The following is an 18,862-nucleotide window of genomic DNA, read 5'->3' on the forward strand; positions in this document are numbered from 1 at the left end:
AGCACGTGCTCAGACTTGATGAACCGAAATGCTGCATGTGCAAGCGCATGCAACGTTGTTTGCAAAGTCTGGCGCATCAAGAAGCCGACTTTTTTTCACGTCGCCTTCGATTTCCTGGAGGAATACGGGGTGCTACTGGAGCTGGGGCTACCTGTACCGATGCTGGAGAATGAAAGGCTCGGGTACAATGACTCGTCAACGCGACAAACTCGCGCTATCGCCAATTAAGGCCCTAGCAGATCGGGAATGCTCCATGGCGCTTGCACTCGTCCCTGCGTCCCTGCGGGCTTGTTTGAGTCATGTGCAATCAAGTTCGTCTCCACACTCAAGTCGGCGTTCACAACAAATGGACAGTGCTAGAAGCCGATGCACATACAAACAACATCCTGCCGTCCCAGAATTGCTAATAATTTGCTTACCTGATTCGGGTAACATGACGGCCATGTCCTCGAGCGCCACTCTCAAGGATTAACTCGTATCCATATTCAGAACTGTGTAGCGATAACCCGGAGTACATTCCGTCTGTTGATATGCATCTTGAAAAGTGTAAGACTCTCTAGATGCAGCTGGTTGATCACTACTGGAATCTAGTTGCAATACCGAAAGTGCTGCCGATTACCGAAACCGAAAGGTGCAGATCCTTAGTATATGAAGGCTGTGATAGCCGTTGCTCAACTTGTGCTAGCCGAGCCAGTCGAGCCGAGTAGTCGTCTTGTCAGCCGAATGATTATTTTGTGGCTCAAGGAAATGATCTGGTCTAATGTTGGGAAATTGGGAAGCATCGAGACTTCACAGGATTACCATACATGCATGAGGAAACAAGTAACGGTTCTGATGGCTTAGCGCGATCTGAGATGATCCGCTTACCACTATACCATGCTCAAATGGAATGTCGATAATGGTCTGCCTGAGAAGCCCTAGAGTTGAGGTGCTTTAAGTTAGGGGACCAGTCATGCTTCCTGCAGGAGGAGTTGTGATCCAAGTACGTGATAAGAGATGTTTCGGGTTCACTCGGCTCCATCCCCACTAAATGCTCACGCGTCTCTGAAAATACATTGTGCACGTGGGGCCTCGAGGTGGTGAAAAACGATCATCATCAACACAAATGCCTCTGATTTCAAGAGTGGTAAGGAATGACACCAAAGGAGCGCCAGCCCAACTGGGGTCGACAAGCTTGCAGGGATTCGAGGCGCGCGGACGTTGATATATGCTTCGCGCTCTTTGCTCGTTCATGGCATCGCTCGTGCACACAACAAGCGCAAAGCCGGTCGGTCAGGTCATTTTGGCCGATCCAATCTAGAGCCGCCTGTATGTCATCGCAGAGCCTTGTCCTTTCCCTCAAGGCTTCAGTGCTTTCGCAAACCCGCCGTCCTTCTGCAGGGGGTTGGCGGGGGAAGGTCTCTCGCTAGACCCCGCGTTTTACCGATCGTAATCGTGACAGGCTCGTTCCACTGCAGCAGCCGCAGCAGCAGCAGCAGCACATAAGACACGTCCCGTGAAGAGAGACAGAAAAAGAAAAAGTGATATAAAGTTTGTATGAAGTTTCGCTCGTCGTATAGAGCAAACATGCGTCCTTCTGGACAGGGTACGAGTGTATCTTGATTGGTGGTAAAATTAATGAGTCCGCCACGTCCTGGGACGAAGACAAGACACTTCCGGGTGACGACTCTAATTTGAGTCGTACTGTGTCCCTTCCCAAAACGCCATTTCCCCAGAGACCATTTATCCACTATGTTGCGGCTTGTGTAGCTCTTACACTATACCAGTGCATGAAAGATGCGGTCGAGCATGATAAGGATATATAGGACATCTCCACTCTCTCCGCAGTATGAATCGTAGAGGTAGTGTCAATACTGCCTGCCTAATCTCGCTAGTGTCTTTGTTATTCATCACACTCGCATGAATATATTACACGGAAAATAATGCTTCATGCTGCAGGGGGAGATTCAGACGAATGCTGGAGTTACTCTAGGAGCATCCTTACATCGGTCGAAGGTTCATGATGTCGTTGGACTCAATGTTATCAAGTCTCGCGTAGGCTCGTCGAAAACCCCCCACTCCCCGTCGAAGATCACCGAAATCTCGTTCTCTTGGAGCAAACCTATGAAATCTCGATTGCTCTCGCAGTCCAGTGGATGATACCTCCACTTGTTGGTTTTGTACGGATCTATCCTGACATCACCGTTGTTGTAAAGTGAGAGCTCATGAAACTCTGGAAAATAGCTCGACTTATGTGGTGCAAGGCCAGAAAGCCAGGAGAAGAGTTCTTTTATCTCAGCTGTAGGTTCAAGAGTGTCGTCACTAGTGTTGGTGCACCAGGACCATAAGAAATCAACTTCGACTTAAAAGCCTAATTTCTGCAGACTGTTAGGAAGAATTGTATATATCGGCGGTGGTACAGTATAATCTTCTTTCGCTTCCTCATAGTCCTGGAACTCCATAATGGCTGGCAGAGGTAGATGGAGCCGGCGTAATCTGTGAAAAGGCTAAAAAAATTCTCGTTACGGAGGGGTGGGTCGATTTCCAATGGGCCTCCGTCAGTGAACAGTTTGATTTGGAGATCTTGAAGACTATCGTGTAGATGCGACAAAGTGTTAACCACTTCAGTAATATCGAACCACTCTGCTCTCTGCAGCATGTAGTGGTGACAGATATCAATTTCGATATGAAGCACCGCCAGATCTCTGGGCCACTGGAGGAGAGGGTTCATCTCTTTAGTGACCGCCGTACACATATAGAACTCGAGATGTGTCACATTCGAAATTCCCGGTTGATTATACATTACGGGGACCTTGGCAAGCATATCAAGCATGGCGAAAAGGCCCAGATGAGTTACAGTCGGTATCTGGAAGATCCCTAGTAGTCTGCCAAAGTCCGGCGGGTCGAATTCGTTGAGCATGGGTATCCATAACGACGTGACACCAGGCACCATCCAAGGCAACGAAGACTGCTGACGGGGTAGAAAAAGTTGAAGTGTGCGTAATTTGCGGGATTCAGAAAGGAGTTTTGCTGTATCTCCAAGGATGTCCTCGAGCTGCTGATTTCTTGTATGGGCCATTTGCAACGATCGGAGATATCGAATACGTAGTCGTAATGCCATCCTAGGTTGACTTCGCGTACGCAGTTCCTCCAGCTAGCGGAGCTTTTCAAGCTTCGCTGTAACATGGTCAAATCTCGCACAAAAGTGCCAGTCTGCGAGTAACATGTACCAAAGCCATCCCAGAAGATTGAATGATATAGAGCTACTTGGGCTTCTCCGTAGCATAGATGCGAGACGAGTGCGAGGCTTTTGAGGTTCGTCGTTGTGCATTATCGCATAATCTCTGCCCATATTTCCGAGGGTAAATGCACGCTGTAGGCAACCATGCCAAGAGCGATAAGAGCTTGCCTACTTGAGAGATGAGCGGTGCCCATGCGACTTATGTCCACTGATGTATCTGTGGTCCGGTAAAGTGCTTGCGAATGGTGAGCTCACTCCTATTGGACCAAGTAAAACTGACACCACCTGTCGCCACAACGCGCGCGCTTGCTTAGGATACCACTGTATAATGCAGCTCTTGAGGGATTATGATCAGTTCCTGCTGCAATCATTAGCGCCAAACAGAAGAGTGTACTCTAGAGGATCCAACCAAGGTAAGCTCAAGCTTACTGTCCGATCAGAATAGTATCTTCTAATTATATCTACACTCGAAACGATGATAATGTTCGCAGGATATGACCGCAATGTATGTTGACTGACTTTACCTTGAAACACAGAAACGACAGATATGATGGGTATTTGATTCCTTGCTGTGCGAGTTGTATATCATGGGAGTCCTGTTTCCATACCCCTTCGATCTAAAGTGCACCTCTTGGAATCAGCCCCGGTATAGTCCTTTCCGCCTGGCTTCGGAGTCAATTTCTGCTTCTCCATTGATGACAATCGAAATGCCACTCTTCTCGAAAGCTTCGAGAAAGTCCCGAGTATGTTCACAGTCCAATGGTAGGAAATCACGGGCGTCGTAAGGCTGGCTGTATCTACTTGTCTTGGGCGGATCATCTGGGTCACCAGTCCACAGTGAGAGTCTCTTGAAACTTATGAAACAAGTACCTTTGTGTTCTGCAAGTCCAGTGAGCCAGGAAAAAAGCTCTCGCATCCCATCACTAGGCACAGCAGCTGTCCAACTAACTTCATCGGGGTAACCTTGCCATTGAACATCTTCCTCAAGCTGTAGGGTAAGCTCTTGTAAGCTACGAGGAAACCGGAGATGTATAGGTGGAGCGATGTCATATTCCTCTACTGGGTGTGAAGCATCGTAGAACTCCATGAGCGTAGGAAGCGGCAAATGTAGCTGCTGAAGCTTTACGCACGATCGATATTCGCCTTGAAGTGGCTCACCAACGGACATACCGCCCCCTCCGTGATATATCTGAAGACGGAACTCCTGGAGAGTGTCTCTCACAGGCCATAGAGCATTGAGCGTCTGAGAGATATCAAAGTAACCTCCATCATACACCCATCGATAGAGATCCACGCCAAAATAGAGTACTTCGAGATTCTTTGGCCATGCAAGCAGGTCTGAGATCTCTTTGTCGACTGGGCCACAAGCTTCAAAGATAAGCTGTGTTACGTTGGAAGATCTTGGTAGACGGCAATCTTCCGGAATGACATAGTTGAGCCGGAGCATACACGACAGCTCGATCTTTTTAACAGTAGGAATCTGGAATAGCTTCAACAGACCGTGAAAGTCCTGATTGTGCTCTTCGTCGCACATAGGTATTGACAATGAGGTTAAGTGTGGTATGTCGTAGGGTAACGAAGAGTAAAGTTGAGAGATGGCAATACAAATGTCCTCTATCTCGGTAGACTCTGACAGAAGGCTTGCCGTCTCTCTGAGCGTATCGTCGATTTTTTTATTTGCAGCAACTGGAAATGGGTCCTGTGAAGTGGCGATAAAAGTCCACCGATATTGCCATCCCATATCAATCTCATGGACGATAGATCGCCACTCTTCCGACTCGAGGAGGTACTGTAGTAGCAATTCCAGATTCCGCACTCGAGTGCCAGCCTTTGTACGATACTCACCATAGCCATCCCAAATTATCGACTGGCAGAGCTGTCTTCTCGCCTCGTAATATGTTCCCTGACATACGCTAGCGAGGATCTTGAGTACACCTGTAGAACAGTGTTCCACTATCGCGGACCATATCTCAAGAGGGAGAATCCCAGTGGAGCCTGCCATGCTTATTGGAAGATTCAGTTTGAGGAAGATGATTGAGGACAAAGATTTTGGGACACACGAGGCAGGTCTTAATAAAGTATTCCCCTACTTTGCGATTGGAGACCTTTCCTCGGACTCAGCCGTGTTTTCATATTCACACAGTCTAAATTATCAAGTTGTTACGGTTGGCGCCCGCTTCAAAAGCAGCCAACATCTCATTACGCGCTGCACCTACAAAACAGCCCCACAAAACGACCCAATAACAATCTCGGACGCACCACCATCTTCCGCGCGCAAGTATGTTAAGGGGCTATGCTATGTACCATTTGTTGTTGTTCTCTCAATATAGTACAACAGAAGATAGCTCATGGCGTCGATACTCAGGAGAAATAGGGTGAGCATCAGGCTTTCTTGCCGAACACAACCCTTCATGCCTTATTCGTATCATCCAACCTCGTGATTGAGTGCCTGGGTTTCCGCGCTTACCAGCCTAGCGTAAGATGGCACGAATCAAGATGAACTTGTCGACGCCAGGTATGCTTCACATTTAGGGTCAGTACGCGCCAGTAGGTAGGCATAGGAGAGCTTGACGTCGCTTGAAACCAAGTAGATTTTGGTCCCCTCAGATTGAACGACTATGCAGGAGTATTTATCATGGAATCGGCTGTTGTGAGGTATAAATGAAGACATATCTCTCGGTCACGATAATATATCGTTTTAATCATTTACGACGATTCAAGATATACCATGACCTGAATTTATTGAGTCATATGATGCTAGAGCTGATGCTTCGTCATGCTCTTTACCTGCTCATTTTGTTTTCGTTTGACACTTGTGCCTCGACCACTGCTCGGGATCAAGTCGCTGTAGGAATTCCTATCTACACCAATAGCAGTACTACTGGAACCGCGACGGTAGGGTCTTCGCTGGATCAGACGGACTACCATGTAGTCTCAGGATCGGTACTTCCCATGCCTCCAATGTCCATATTAGCCGATATGAAAAAAGTTTTCGCGTGTACAACACGACCTGACCATCTTTCTAGAATACAGCAAGCTCCTTTGCACTCCCTTCATCAACCTCCGCCTCTCAATCCTCCTCAAGATCGAAGACAGGCACAGGATCCAGCCTTGGACTGGCGATAGTCGTAACATATGCGTTCACTAATCGTCCTATAATTTCCCGCAATACGTCCACGTGGAGTTTCATGGAGAGCCATTCTGTACCCGTGACTTGACATCTATGACAAGTTGCTCCAGGACAAGCGGATTTGTCACGGTGACGATGACTTCGACATCTAGTACCCACCAGCATGACGGCATGAATATGACACTGATTGGCTCTGGGTCTTATGAGAAGAGTTCTCAGACCTTGAGCAGTACAGACGCAGACTACCCTGCATCGCCTGCTACGACTTTGGTCCCTCTGGTCCCTCAAATTACTTCCGGAAACAGTGCAGCAACAGTACTAGCGACTATTACTGCCAGCGCGGCATCTACGTCTACTCTAAGTAGTAAGTCAGGCATCATTCAAGACACGCATTTCAGTACCACCGACTCTAATGGCCGTCCGACGATCTTGCCCCTCTTGTGGGGTTGTAGTTTCTGTGGGGATGAGGGGATCGCACTATTTGGCTTTGGACCAGGACCAGGAGTATTCGCTTGGCCACCCGTGCCTGCCTTCTCTGGCCTGCCCCTGATGAGCCTGACAGTGAGAGTGATTCGTCTGTGATTTCCAGAACACAAGATTCACGGAAGACTACCACAAGTACTGAGCAGGAGAGATCTTCAGGCTCAACTTCGATACAGTCAAGCACTTGTAGTACAATATCATCAACAGAGCAAATCTATGTTACATGTTATTCGGCAACCACACCGGTTCCGTCTGGCCTAGCGACGAGATGCCAGACTTCAACATCTACTGCCGTAGGTTGCCACCTCACAGCCACGACTTTGATGACCACTGTGTCCATAGCCTCGGGGTGTTGGCAGTATTCAGCTTCTGGCGATCACGTGCCTCAAAAACTTGATGACGACTATGATGATGATGATGATGAAGATGATGGTGGTGATGATGATGATGATGCGGATTTATGGGCCAGATCAAGGAGAAGTGGCCCCAGAGGAGTCAGCGAGAGGAACGTATCATCCCATAGCGCGCATAAGTCTCTTGCGAATGCCCAAGACTACTGTAAGTGGATTCTCACGGGAAACAGGTACACTACATTGACATGGCTCAGCTCTCACCCACAGTCGTCTCGCTCGCATGGCTAATAAAAATACCGTATTTGGAACATGTGCGCTCAAAGGACAATTATCGATACCACCTTATACGACTCGAGGTGAAATTCAGAAAGATCGTCTGAAAGACTTTATTGAACAAGACCAGTGGCGGTACATGGTACATAGGAGAGATTGCCCCGAGGCATCAGAGATCTATCACAACACAAAATTTCTCCGGGAACTCGATTTGAAGGCTATGACCAGCGTCCATGCTTGTAAGTATCTCAGAAAAGAACTTGAGCAAGCAAACCCAGCTATGCTCAATCCAGGAAGATCTTCATCACCGATTTTTGTTAGCAGGTCGCTGACCCAAGACATTTCAAAGATGAAAATTCTTTGCCGAAACACTTTTTCAGCTGGATGTTCCGAGATGACCATCCTGCACAATGCACCGAATTCAATAGGCTCTTCTTGGAAACGCCTGATAGCAGATATCCTCGAGGCTGGACACGTAATGTCAAGGATCCCGTGGACTCTAAGAACCCCAACAAATCTCAACAGAGCAGATTGATGTCCTTGTACAATATGCTGCCCAATAAAATGAACAATCAATTTATCGGTGTTGACATGGTTGTCAATGGCATGAAAGGGTGCTTTTTCAATCCTGGTTTAGATGGCCTACCAAAAATAAAGTCAAGTGGTACGGTCGCAGATATCAAGAGTAATTTGGATCTGTGGAACCTGCTTGGGATGACCGTAGACTTTCTGACCAACTATGAAGCAGTCCATAGGACATTTACTGACATTTAAAACCAGATCTATGGGGCACTCGTCAGGTTCGACGAGCTGTGGGACGGATGCGAAGATCCAATGAACCTGGCAGAGGTTGGTGAAGGCTTTGAAAACAACGTCTTGCTCGGCTGACAGCCTTTTCAGAGACTACCGTGAATTCATGAGAAGTCTTTTGGCAGATCACATTGCTTCAATACAGGCTCATGCTACACAGGTTTCAAGGTCCCTAGTCCAGTACGCAGTAACCACCGACGTCAGTGGTAGACTGAACAGCTATGGTCAAGCTATGTATTATATATATTGCGGCAGCAGACATCGAACACAGAAAAGCTGATGGTCGTAGCAATAACTTGGAGCAGAGATATCCCCTTGGCAAGATGGCCTTCCCAACCGATCCATTTCTCCAATTTGCAGAAACGACAGCAGACATCATGAAACGCCAAGCAGCATGTACCCCAACCCAACCTCCAACGATGACAACAAGTACGGACAGCAGTACACAAATGAGCTCATCAGTTTCGAACACGACTGTGCTCCCCGCAGGCACGACACCCGCCTCTAATGCTTCTGCGGCTTCAGCTGGAGCATGTGCGCTTTTAGCTGCATTCCAAGATGCAGCGTTAGCATCATCGGCTAGTGTCGCTTCCAGATCATCTGCCAATGCTGCCTCTCTCTCATCTGCAAGCGTCGCCTCGGCGGATGCTCCTGCCAGTGAGGCTTCCATCGCCGTGTCAAGCGCCGCCTCTATCTCTCAAGCTAGTGTGGTTTCAATGTCTTCAGCCAATGTTGCATCTGATATACTTGCGTCAGTAGCCTCTGCTGCTTCTGGAGCCTCAGTCGCATCAATTGCTTCGGCAGCCTCTCGGGCATCAGCAGTCTCGGTCGCGGCAACTGCAACACCAATTGCTCAATGCTATCTTTGGGACAATTGGAGTGTGGCTTATGCAATTGAGATCACTCCGATCAATGGCTGGACTCCCGACGGCGATTCCCTCAAAAAAGAACTAAGCGGCTGTAGCGTAATTTCCTCGTGGAACTTCGGGACATGGACAAACGGAACTCAATACGTGACATTTGATATCCTAACGATATCTAAAGCTGGATGCATTGAGCGGGCTATTCACAGTGCCGGTGGACCTTCTGGACTTTCCTGCCGGAAGATGGGCTACTACTTGAGTCACATGCTTAGTGAATATTCTGGTACCACTGATGAGGATGGTGCGAAGGCTACAGGAAACACTGCCGGGGGCCTGATAGGCGACACGAACGTCAAAACCCCAGGCTCGGAGAGTGTCCAGAACTCGACGAACGCGAATCACGCATCTGGTGCTACGATGTGGGAGAAGCCAGTAGTATCGCCATCGGTACCCCCTATACGGAGTGCAAAGCGATACTGATGGTGTCATGGAATGTGGGGCAAGGATTCCTTGATAAAGGAGGGGCGGCTGTGGAGGATCTCTTGATCACTAATCTATTCTTGCTGGTTTTCCAATTTTTGCTATTGGGTGGACTATGAATGTTACAGTTTGGCTAATAGTGGAGAGTATGCACATGGAATTCCAAGCTTCGCAGCATAGTGCGAACCTTTCTCCGTGCCGGCCTTCGCTAGAGGCACATATTGGTATCACTATACTGTATCAATTTGGAACACCGCCGAGATTTGTCTCGAAAATTTCTATGCACTGTCAACTCAAGAGGAGACGACAATCTGCCTACTGGATCAGTTGCTCGTGCGGTCCAGGATTTTTTGTTTCCTCTATCCTGGGCATGAGAATATCGGGGACCACAGACAATAATTGACAGGGCATAATCCTTAAACGCCACAAACACCTTGCCCTCACAAGCCCTACACGTAAGCACAAGCACGAAGCACAAGGTATCAGACAAAAGGAGAAAGTGATAGTGAAGAGAGCAAAAACAAAAAACATACAGCAGCTGGGATTCCCACGTGGTCACCCACCGTAGTACTAATCAGCCGGTCAACTGCTTATGTCTGGCAGAGCGGACGGGATGCCCAGTTCTCAGCTGCCTGTGGCCGTATGTATTGTAACCAGTCAATAATGCAGAATAGATAGTTTTATCATGATTGAGCACGTGTATGCAAGTCATTTCCTGTATGGGTATGGGGACATTACTTTCAATCGCTTCATCTATCATAAAAATAAGTACTTCTCTACTCTCCTCGATCAACAGCCTCCAAAGTCTCCTCAATCGTCTCCCCAAGCAGTTTAAAGCCCCTTTCGAAATGCTTGACCAGAATTTCCTCGGCCCTCTCGCGCGGCACGACATGTGTAAAATCACGTCCATAGTCGCCCGAGTCTATCGGGAAGTCGTGCTTTGGACGCAGGACCCGTAGCAATTGAAGGATGTCGTTGAAGTTGTAAGCTTCTCCGAAGGCGAAAATGCGCTCGTTGACTATCGTCGGGTCTGTGAGTGCTGCGACGTGCAGACGGGCTGTGTCGCCTGCGTTCACCATCCATTCTGTTGTTGGCTTTGTTAGTGGCTAGGTAGATCTTCAAGGTGTGGGAGGGCGTGTAGTCAGTGGATACTCACGAGGTGGTAGTGATTTGAGAAAAGCCATGGATGCCTCCCGTTTCTCGCCCTTGTCGGCATACATGTCAACCACAACACCGCCAGTGCTGCCACTCTGGCCGTACCGTCTTCCTAGTACTTTTCCCAGCACAAGATTCGGTAAGACGGCATTAGCCTCGAACTTTAGTCTTCCCTTATTCTCCTCCATGAACTTCCACATGGCCTTCTCGCCTAGCGCTTTACTTGCGCAGTAGACATGAGCGCCTTTCGTCGGGCTATCGTCACTCTCTTTGTACGCCTGCTCGACAGAGTAGTCATTCCAGCTATCCTGCGTGATTTTGATTTCCTTGTTCGGCGTGGCAAATAGCGCCGCCGCACTCGAGCTCGTAAGTACGAATCGAACGACACTGTCCGTCTTGGCCACCGATTTCAGCACGTTCTCTACTCCGCCGACGACAGAGGAGATGACGCGCTCCGCATCACTGCTGAAACTGAGATCACTGGCGACATGAGCCACGCCGGCGCAACCCTGCATCGCTTCAAGAAAGGCATCGGGCGTACTCATGTCCGGTACGACCGCCAGTTCAAATCGACCTGCTCCGTATCTCTCGGAAAAGTAGTCTTTCAGCCAACTACCACGAGGCTCGGCGCGGACGGTGCCTCGTACGTGGAAACCGCATGAGAGGAGTTGGTCCACTACGTGGGAGGCTAGGAAGCCATTCGCGCCTGTCACTAGTACTTTGCTGCCGAGGGGGATTCGAGACATGATTTCCGTTTCGCTGCTATGTGTTTATTGCGTAGAGAAGCTGTTGCGATCTTTTTTGAGCAAAGATCTGGTGAGTAATGCCCTGTGGTTCGCTTAGTGTTGGCAATTACCTTTGCCGATGTGGTTTGACTAAGGCAACGTGATGATCGAAGAGAGAAAGGTAGGAAAAGTTGCAGTAGAAAAGTTTATAACATTGTCGAAAAGAGTCCGAAGTAGGAACAGGTAGCTTGATTGTATACATAAGGTATTTATGGGAACATTTCAGGATATCTTAATTACTGAATGACGAGCTACGTCCGTCGAAGGTCCGGAGCAGAGCCGAGAGCTTGTGCGCGCTATCGCAATCGGACGTTTCGCCAGAATGGACATATTGTTGTGCATGTGTGAAATGGAGAGTCGGACTGATTGATCAAAGTCCTTCTAGTGCTGTACGGATGAGTCTGTCTCTGTATCTGATCTGAAAAGAATCGCAAACGACGCCAGTAGCGATCACGGCGTTGCACAGGTGAGCTCATCGTCGGATGTTGGTTTACAGGTCGCTGGTCCAAGTGCTTACAAGATCTGAAACTTTTTCACGATTACTGTCCCGCCACCAGCGGCGCCGATAGAGTCCCCGCATGACGTTTTGGTGGGATCGCGCCAGGACTTCCGTTTAGAACATAAGGTGAGAAGGTAAACATCCGAACAAGTCCAGAGGATATTGGCTTTAGAAGGTATGTTGTTGGCAGAGAGCACAAGTACAACATGTACAGCGTGTGATATAACAATCATTGCATCGAGCAACACATCGTTAGTCTACATAATCCAAGGTGGGATATCTAGGAATTTCAAAAGGTGCTTGAGAAACAACCACCTTCGCTGTACCAAATGCATTTTCAGAAACTGTATCTACATGAATGAGAAGAAGCATTCATTTAATCCTTCCCATGATCATAATCTTGCTTTGATAGGCTGATCAGCCGGTGCAGCTCTATCTTGAATGGCCACCGCAACGATGACAGCGATGTCATCCGGCTTTCCTCCTCGCCAATTTTCATTAGGGTAGTACCTATGCACCTCCTTAGCGAACGGACCATTCCTTCGCTGATCGAGACCGGCAAGTTTGGCTGCTTTCGTGACGGCATATGCCAGTTCTGCTGGCAGGCTGTCCACTGCTTTCGAGGCGTCTTTGTCTGATGGCGGAGGTCTTAGAGCATCTGTATTTACATTTGCAGTTGAGCCCTTGGAGGAAGACCAGTAGCCGTGCTTCTCCATGAGCGGAGTGATTATAGCGAGGGTATCTATTGGGCTGAGATTGTCCCATACACCATCTGTTGCGAACACCAGCACATCGCCGTGCGTTACTTGGTGATTTGTGACGTCTGCGTCCTTGGGCGATTCTGAGATGGCAGCACCCCTGCCGAACATGGCGTTCTGTGCGCGCATACGCGGAGTGAGCTTTGATAATTGGTAAGGTGTGTTGAATGCGTGTGTCTGCGCCGGAGATCTGAAAGCGACCTTGTTCGGTTGAAGGATAAGAAACCCCGAATCACCGAGGCTGCAACAGGACTCCGTCAGTGATCATTCCAGAGGGGCATGCTCCGAATTAACATCCTTGGGGCAGCTTACTTTGCGACTTCAACGCTTCCGTTAGGCTGCATGGCAGCAATGCAGGCTGTACTTCCACCAGCAGCAATTTTTTGATTTGCCTGCACAAGATCGTAGCCGTGCTGTAGCAGTTTCTGAGGCCGGAGGTCGTCTGCGCTCTCAGGACGGTAGGTCTTCTCAGCCATGTATTTACATAGACCATGCGAGAACTCTCCTGGATCAACGCCTGAATCCGCCCAGCCTCCGACTCCGTCAGCAATACCAAAGGCAACATAGCGGTTACTCTTGGCTATGTGCGCCATGAAGAATGCATCTTCGCCAGAGTGTCGCGGTAAAGAAGTGAAAAAGGAAGGATCGCGATCTAAAAGGCTATTATTGAAAAGTGTTTTGCCGTTCTCTGCCGGTCGAAGACTGGTTTTCTTGCTACAAGATGAAGCACCCAAGCGATAAGAAAAGGGGGCCATTGAGGAGTGGGAGTGCCATCGTGCGGTACCCTGTGCCCAGATACGGTTGAGTATAGAATTTGCAGTCACTTGCGGACGGGTCTGCTCCATCATTTGGCGGACGGCATTATGAGGAAATCGTGCAGCTAACATGGACGAAAGGCTGATAAGAAGTGGAATAATACTATGGCATGTCGTTGGTATAGATCGAAAGAGATTGTAGAGAAGAGGACAGCCTCGTGCTAGACATGAGTGGGTGGCCCCGAACGAGGTAAGACTTACAGTGATATGATTAGATAAGTCTTTACAGAAGGCATCGAAGAAGAAGAGGTATTGATGTCATGCACAAAAGATAAAAACATGTGGATCGTAACTGGGTACTGTACCCTACTCGTACCTGCGAGGCACCCGTCGGTCAAACTTTCGTGTCTCGGACATTGCGATGATTATTTCCTTTGGCACTTGCCTTGTTCCCGACACTTTTGACAATGAAATGGTCACAATGTGGGGAAGGAACCTGGCGCGACTTCTGTAAATGGAAGTGGCAGATTCGACCATCAGCAATTATTGCTATACATCTTCCTCTGCGGATCTGACATTACAGAAGAGCTCACATTGATCCACACTAAAAGATCAAGTGCAGGATTGCATAGACTAAAAAGCGCGGCTCTTCTAAACAACTCTTTTGCACCTTACGCATCGTTCGCCTGCTGGATACCGCAGCCATGGCGATGCATCCATCGCGACAGGCGTACGTGGAGGAGGCAGGACAAGAGGTGAGCCATACTACCCCGAGCATTGCGTCGCATGTGTTTACATGTGTATACAGTTCTGGACCGTCCCATATGCTAGCACAGAAAGCAGCCAACGGGGCAGACTGGGCGCAAACACAGAGCTAATCAAAATGATCACCAGGATACGGAAATGACATATGACCTCAGCAATGTGCCGATGGATACAGATTATTACATGCCCAATGAAAGCGGCACAAACGAGAAGGCATCAGCTGTTCTTGCACAATTCACCCGGAAGCGCAATCTCGCCGCCGTGGCAGTTCCCACTGACGATGGCAAAGTTCGCGCCAGACTACGAGAACTCGGTGAGCCGATCACATTGTTCGGAGAACGACCAGAAGATCGCCGAGACCGTCTGAGGGAGCTGTTGTACACTGCGCAGGAAGGAGGAGAGGATGTGGCCATGGAGGACACTGCGGAGGCGGAAGAAGACGACGACGAAAACCAGGAATTTTACACCCAAGGCTCAGACGAACTTATCGAGGCGAGGAAACACATTGCACTCTACTCATTACCACGCTCGCGTCAACGTATACACTATCAGAGGCTTGAAACGACAATTCCTTTGCAACGGCACGTCGAGCATCGTCAGAGGATCAGGGAGAGGCTGTCTGGGTTTGAACTTTTCGGCTCTCAGATTGCTGGAGAGAGACCGGTGGGTATGGCTCGCTTCTCGCCAAACGGCGAAACAATTGCGGCAGGAAATTGGGGCGGCACGATCAAATTGCTCGACGTGCCTAATCTGAATGAGAAAGGGCTACTACGGGGTCACACCGCACAAGTGAGCGGTATCGCCTGGCTACCTGGTTCGACACTATCTGGTACCACTGTTTCTCCTGGCAGTCTCAACCTTGCATCAGGCGGTGGAGAGGGCAATGTTCATCTTTGGTCACTAGAACAAGACACGCCGATCGCAACCCTCTCCGGCCATGGTGGTCGCGTTTGCAGGACAGAATTTCACCCTTCTGGCAAATACCTCGCATCTGCATCTTACGATACAAGCTGGCGCCTGTGGGATGTGGAGACGACTACGGAGCTATTGCTTCAAGAAGGTCATTCCCAAGAAGCATACACTGTGGCGTTCAACACAGACGGCTCGCTTCTTGCATCCGCCGGGCTTGATAGTATCGCATGTCTCTGGGACTTGCGCTCCGGTCGCCGCGTTCTGTATCTGGAATCACACATCAAGCCTATCTATGGACTGGACTGGAGCCCTGACGGCTATCGCATCATGACAGCGTCAGGAGATGGATTTGCAAAATGCTGGGACATCCGTCAAATGCGCGAAACAGCGTCCATAGGTGCGCACAAGGGTGGCGTGACGGATCTCAAGTGGTTCAAGGGCCTTGATGGACCTCTCAGTGGCAAGGATCCCGCCAAAGCATCCGACAACGAGGACCTGATTCCCAAGAAGGCCGGTACTTTCTTTGTGTCTGGAGGCTTCGACAGGAACGTCAAGATCTTCTCTGCCGATGACTGGGCGCTGTGCAAGACGTTGAGCGGTCACTCAGGGCATGTCTTGAGCACTGATGTCACAAGTGATGGAAAGTGGATTGTCAGCTCAAGTTACGACCGTACAGTGAAGTTGTGGGGACGAGATGCTATGGACGCTCTATGATTCTCGATGCTACAAGACTAATGGGGTTTGTGAAATATAAATAGAAGACTTCACTGTACATTGAGTAGAAGACCTCACTCCACTTTGAGTGGATGATACATTGATAGTAGTGATGGGCAAGTGATGGGCAGCAGGAAAAGGTGCAACCCTGGAATAATCAATCCAGGCCTTGGCAGTTGCCCCGACAACAGTAGCGCGGCGAAAACAAAGCGCGACGCCGAAGCAACTGGACGTCAATTCACACCTCGAACTTTCTTGGAGTCCACCACGACCAGCGACAAAACATGTATAATCCTTTGCGACGATAGCGCTCCGACACCATTGACCCTGCGTGAATTAGCCAGCGACATAATATCTAGCATTCCATTTATGGAGATAGTTTTTGGACGCGCAATTGGCCGCTTTACCCCCTCAGGACGACGCACGTAACACTACCTTCTTTAATACACCCCCGACAAACACCATCATCCGACATCATCGGAGAATAAAATAGCACATCCTGGTATTTGAATCTCTAGTGAAACTACCGAGATAGCGCATCCAGTAGTTTTCTGCATTCAATGAGCAGCTATCAACAATCACGACCTTATTTGCGCAGAGGATCCCCGTTGTCCATATTCAACCCATCACAAGGATTCGCTTCCGACGCGCCAATGTTGCAAAAAATCGACGTGGGCGACTCGTCCGATGATGAGATTCCCCAGCCCATGAAATTCAGTGCCTTGACGAAGGCTTTGCTTGAGTCAGGCGCAACTCCGGAGAAGCAAGACAATGGAAGGGAGTCACGCAACGACTCCCATCATTACGCGGCGATGAAAGACCTGGAAACCGCTGCAATTGATACACCGAGTAGAGCTCCACTGTTGAAAATTGTACGCCGTGGCTCGCCTTCGGTCACCGGGTCTGGCCGTAAATCACCTCCTCGTGTTGTTCACGTCAGTGGGGGCAGACCAGAATCGGCGAGAAGGACTGTGAGTGTCCACGACGCCGCTTCTGTGAGAGGCAGAAATGGAACGCCGCGTAATGAATTTAAGACTCCTGCTCCATCTCGAGTCACCAGATCTGAGAGACAGCGATCCGAGAGTCGACACGCATCACCTATGACCGGCTATGAAGCATCCGCCACACGATCAGCATCCAGCCAGGATCACCATCTAGAGAATCAGGATCAGACTGAAGACCACTTTTCGACGTCACGTGGTCCGGACCATTTGTACAGACATGTTCCATCGACTTTGGCGCGATCGAGAAACGTGTCGGGCGAGCCCATTCCACCTCCTGGATCAACGCGAGTCAAGAGGGTCCCCATAGGAGCGGGTAGTTTCCTCCGTGGTGCGCCGGTCCGGCGAGGGTTCCGCCGTCGTGAGAGCGACGACAACGTCAACCCAGATGATCAGCCGACCGCGGCCGACGGCACAATCAACGAAGACCAGCAGAATGAAGGACCCGAGGCTGGGTCTTTAGGCAACAGTTCGAGCATGCTCTCTGGCCCTTCCCAGCCCCGACACGAGTTTGCCTCGTCTAGAGGCCATAGCCGAGACGTACCTGTTCCTGGCAGGCGAGACATGAGCCTCGAGCGTCCACGTGGCCGTTCAAGTTTGGGATTGAGGTCTGAATCTAGGCAATCGAGCCAGGAACGGGACAACAGACAAATCAGCACAGAGCGACATTCGCGACAACCAAGCGCTGAGTTTCTATCAAATCCAGAACGAAATGGCTCCTTGGCACGAGAAGCAGCTCATGTGAATCCCTCGAGACGACCAAGCAACGACCGTTCAGGCCTCAGGCCGCATATCGACCAACAACTACCACTGCAGCAGCGGCGACCTAGCCTGTCCCGTCCGCCACCTATGCGACCGTCCTCAAGACATACCGACGCAGCCTCAGACCAAGAGAATATGCCGCCCCCAACCTTCAGACGCAACAACAAGGAGAACGATTTCAAACTGCTTGGGAAACTAGAGAAGGTGTCTCTACAGAATGTCGAAAAGGCACGACACGTTGCCGAGACGCCTGTACCCGTGCCTTCACGACACTCGCCACGCAGACCTCTGGTATCGATTAGCAACAACACGCCTGCCCGACCGGCCCCGCCACCGCCGCCTAAGATGTCCGTACTTGACGCGGCCACAAAAACAGCAGGAGCTAGCACTACTAAGAGCAAGAAGCGACGACAGCACATCTTGGTGAACGGCAAGCTTTTCACACAAATGAACAAAGTCGGCAAGGGAGGTAGCAGTGACGTGTATTGTGTCATGGCAGAGAACTACAAGCTTTTTGCCCTGAAGAAAGTTAAACTCGAAGATTGCGATGAGACAGCCATGCGCGGGTTCAAGGGAGAAATCGACCTTTTGGAGAAACTCAAAGATGTCGAACGAGTCGTCCGCTTGTTCGACTGGGAACTGGATAACGAAAAGCAGATTCTCTCCGTGCTCATGGAAAAGGGCGATAATGATCTGAACCGCACTCTGACCATCCAGCTCAATGGGTCTGACCCCAAGTTCGACCCGGTATTGACTCGGTTCTTCTGGAAAGAGATGCTGGAGTGTGTCCAAGCAGTTCATGAGCATGACATTGTACACTCGGATCTGAAGCCCGCAAACTTTCTTTCCGTACAAGGCAAACTCAAGTTGATCGATTTCGGCATCGCGAACGCAATCGACATTGACAATACCGTCAACGTTCATCGCGACACGCACATCGGAACTCCGAATTACATGTCACCAGAGAGCATCACAGACACAAACGCGCCCACGCCTGGATCAGCCCGCGACGGCAGCGGCGGCAGGATGATGAAACTCGGCAAACCCTCAGACGTGTGGAGTCTAGGCTGTATTTTGTACCAAATGGTCTATGGCCGTCCCCCATTCGCACACATTGCGAACCAGATTTCCCGTATCATGGCAA

The 18,862-nt window shown here is 49.7% G+C and overlaps 3 protein-coding genes across 5 annotated transcripts; 1 reads left to right on the forward strand and 2 right to left on the reverse strand.

Moving 5' to 3' along the window:
* Positions 1-10,388: 10,388 nt before the first annotated feature.
* Positions 10,389-11,513, reverse strand: AAFC00_006142 (uncharacterized protein; the record flags this gene model as incomplete). The annotated part of the gene is made up of 2 exons (XM_069346046.1): positions 10,389-10,696; positions 10,769-11,513. The coding sequence occupies 2 exons, from the start codon at positions 11,511-11,513 to the stop codon at positions 10,389-10,391; spliced, it is 1,053 nt and encodes a 350-aa protein (XP_069197259.1).
* Positions 11,514-12,443: 930 nt separating this feature from the next.
* AAFC00_006143 (uncharacterized protein) lies at positions 12,444-13,657 on the reverse strand (the record flags this gene model as incomplete). Of its 3 annotated transcripts, none has more annotated exons than XM_069346047.1 (2): positions 12,444-13,050; positions 13,122-13,657. In XM_069346047.1, the coding sequence occupies 2 exons, from the start codon at positions 13,655-13,657 to the stop codon at positions 12,444-12,446; spliced, it is 1,143 nt and encodes a 380-aa protein (XP_069197260.1). The 3 variants fall into 3 exon arrangements, with proteins under 3 accessions (XP_069197260.1, XP_069197262.1, XP_069197261.1); XM_069346048.1 differs by having other exon boundaries at positions 13,122-13,654; XM_069348306.1 differs by having other exon boundaries at positions 13,122-13,402.
* A 611-nt stretch (positions 13,658-14,268) lies between these two features.
* On the forward strand, positions 14,269-15,955 carry AAFC00_006144 (uncharacterized protein; the record flags this gene model as incomplete). Its single annotated transcript, XM_069346049.1, has 2 exons — positions 14,269-14,319; positions 14,459-15,955. The coding sequence occupies 2 exons, from the start codon at positions 14,269-14,271 to the stop codon at positions 15,953-15,955; spliced, it is 1,548 nt and encodes a 515-aa protein (XP_069197263.1).
* Positions 15,956-18,862: the final 2,907 nt, after the last annotated feature.

Source organism: Neodothiora populina (genome assembly GCF_041146345.1).
Source record: "Neodothiora populina strain CPC 39397 chromosome Unknown canker_contig_7, whole genome shotgun sequence".
NCBI classification, from domain to species: Eukaryota; Fungi; Ascomycota; class Dothideomycetes; order Dothideales; family Dothioraceae; genus Neodothiora; species Neodothiora populina.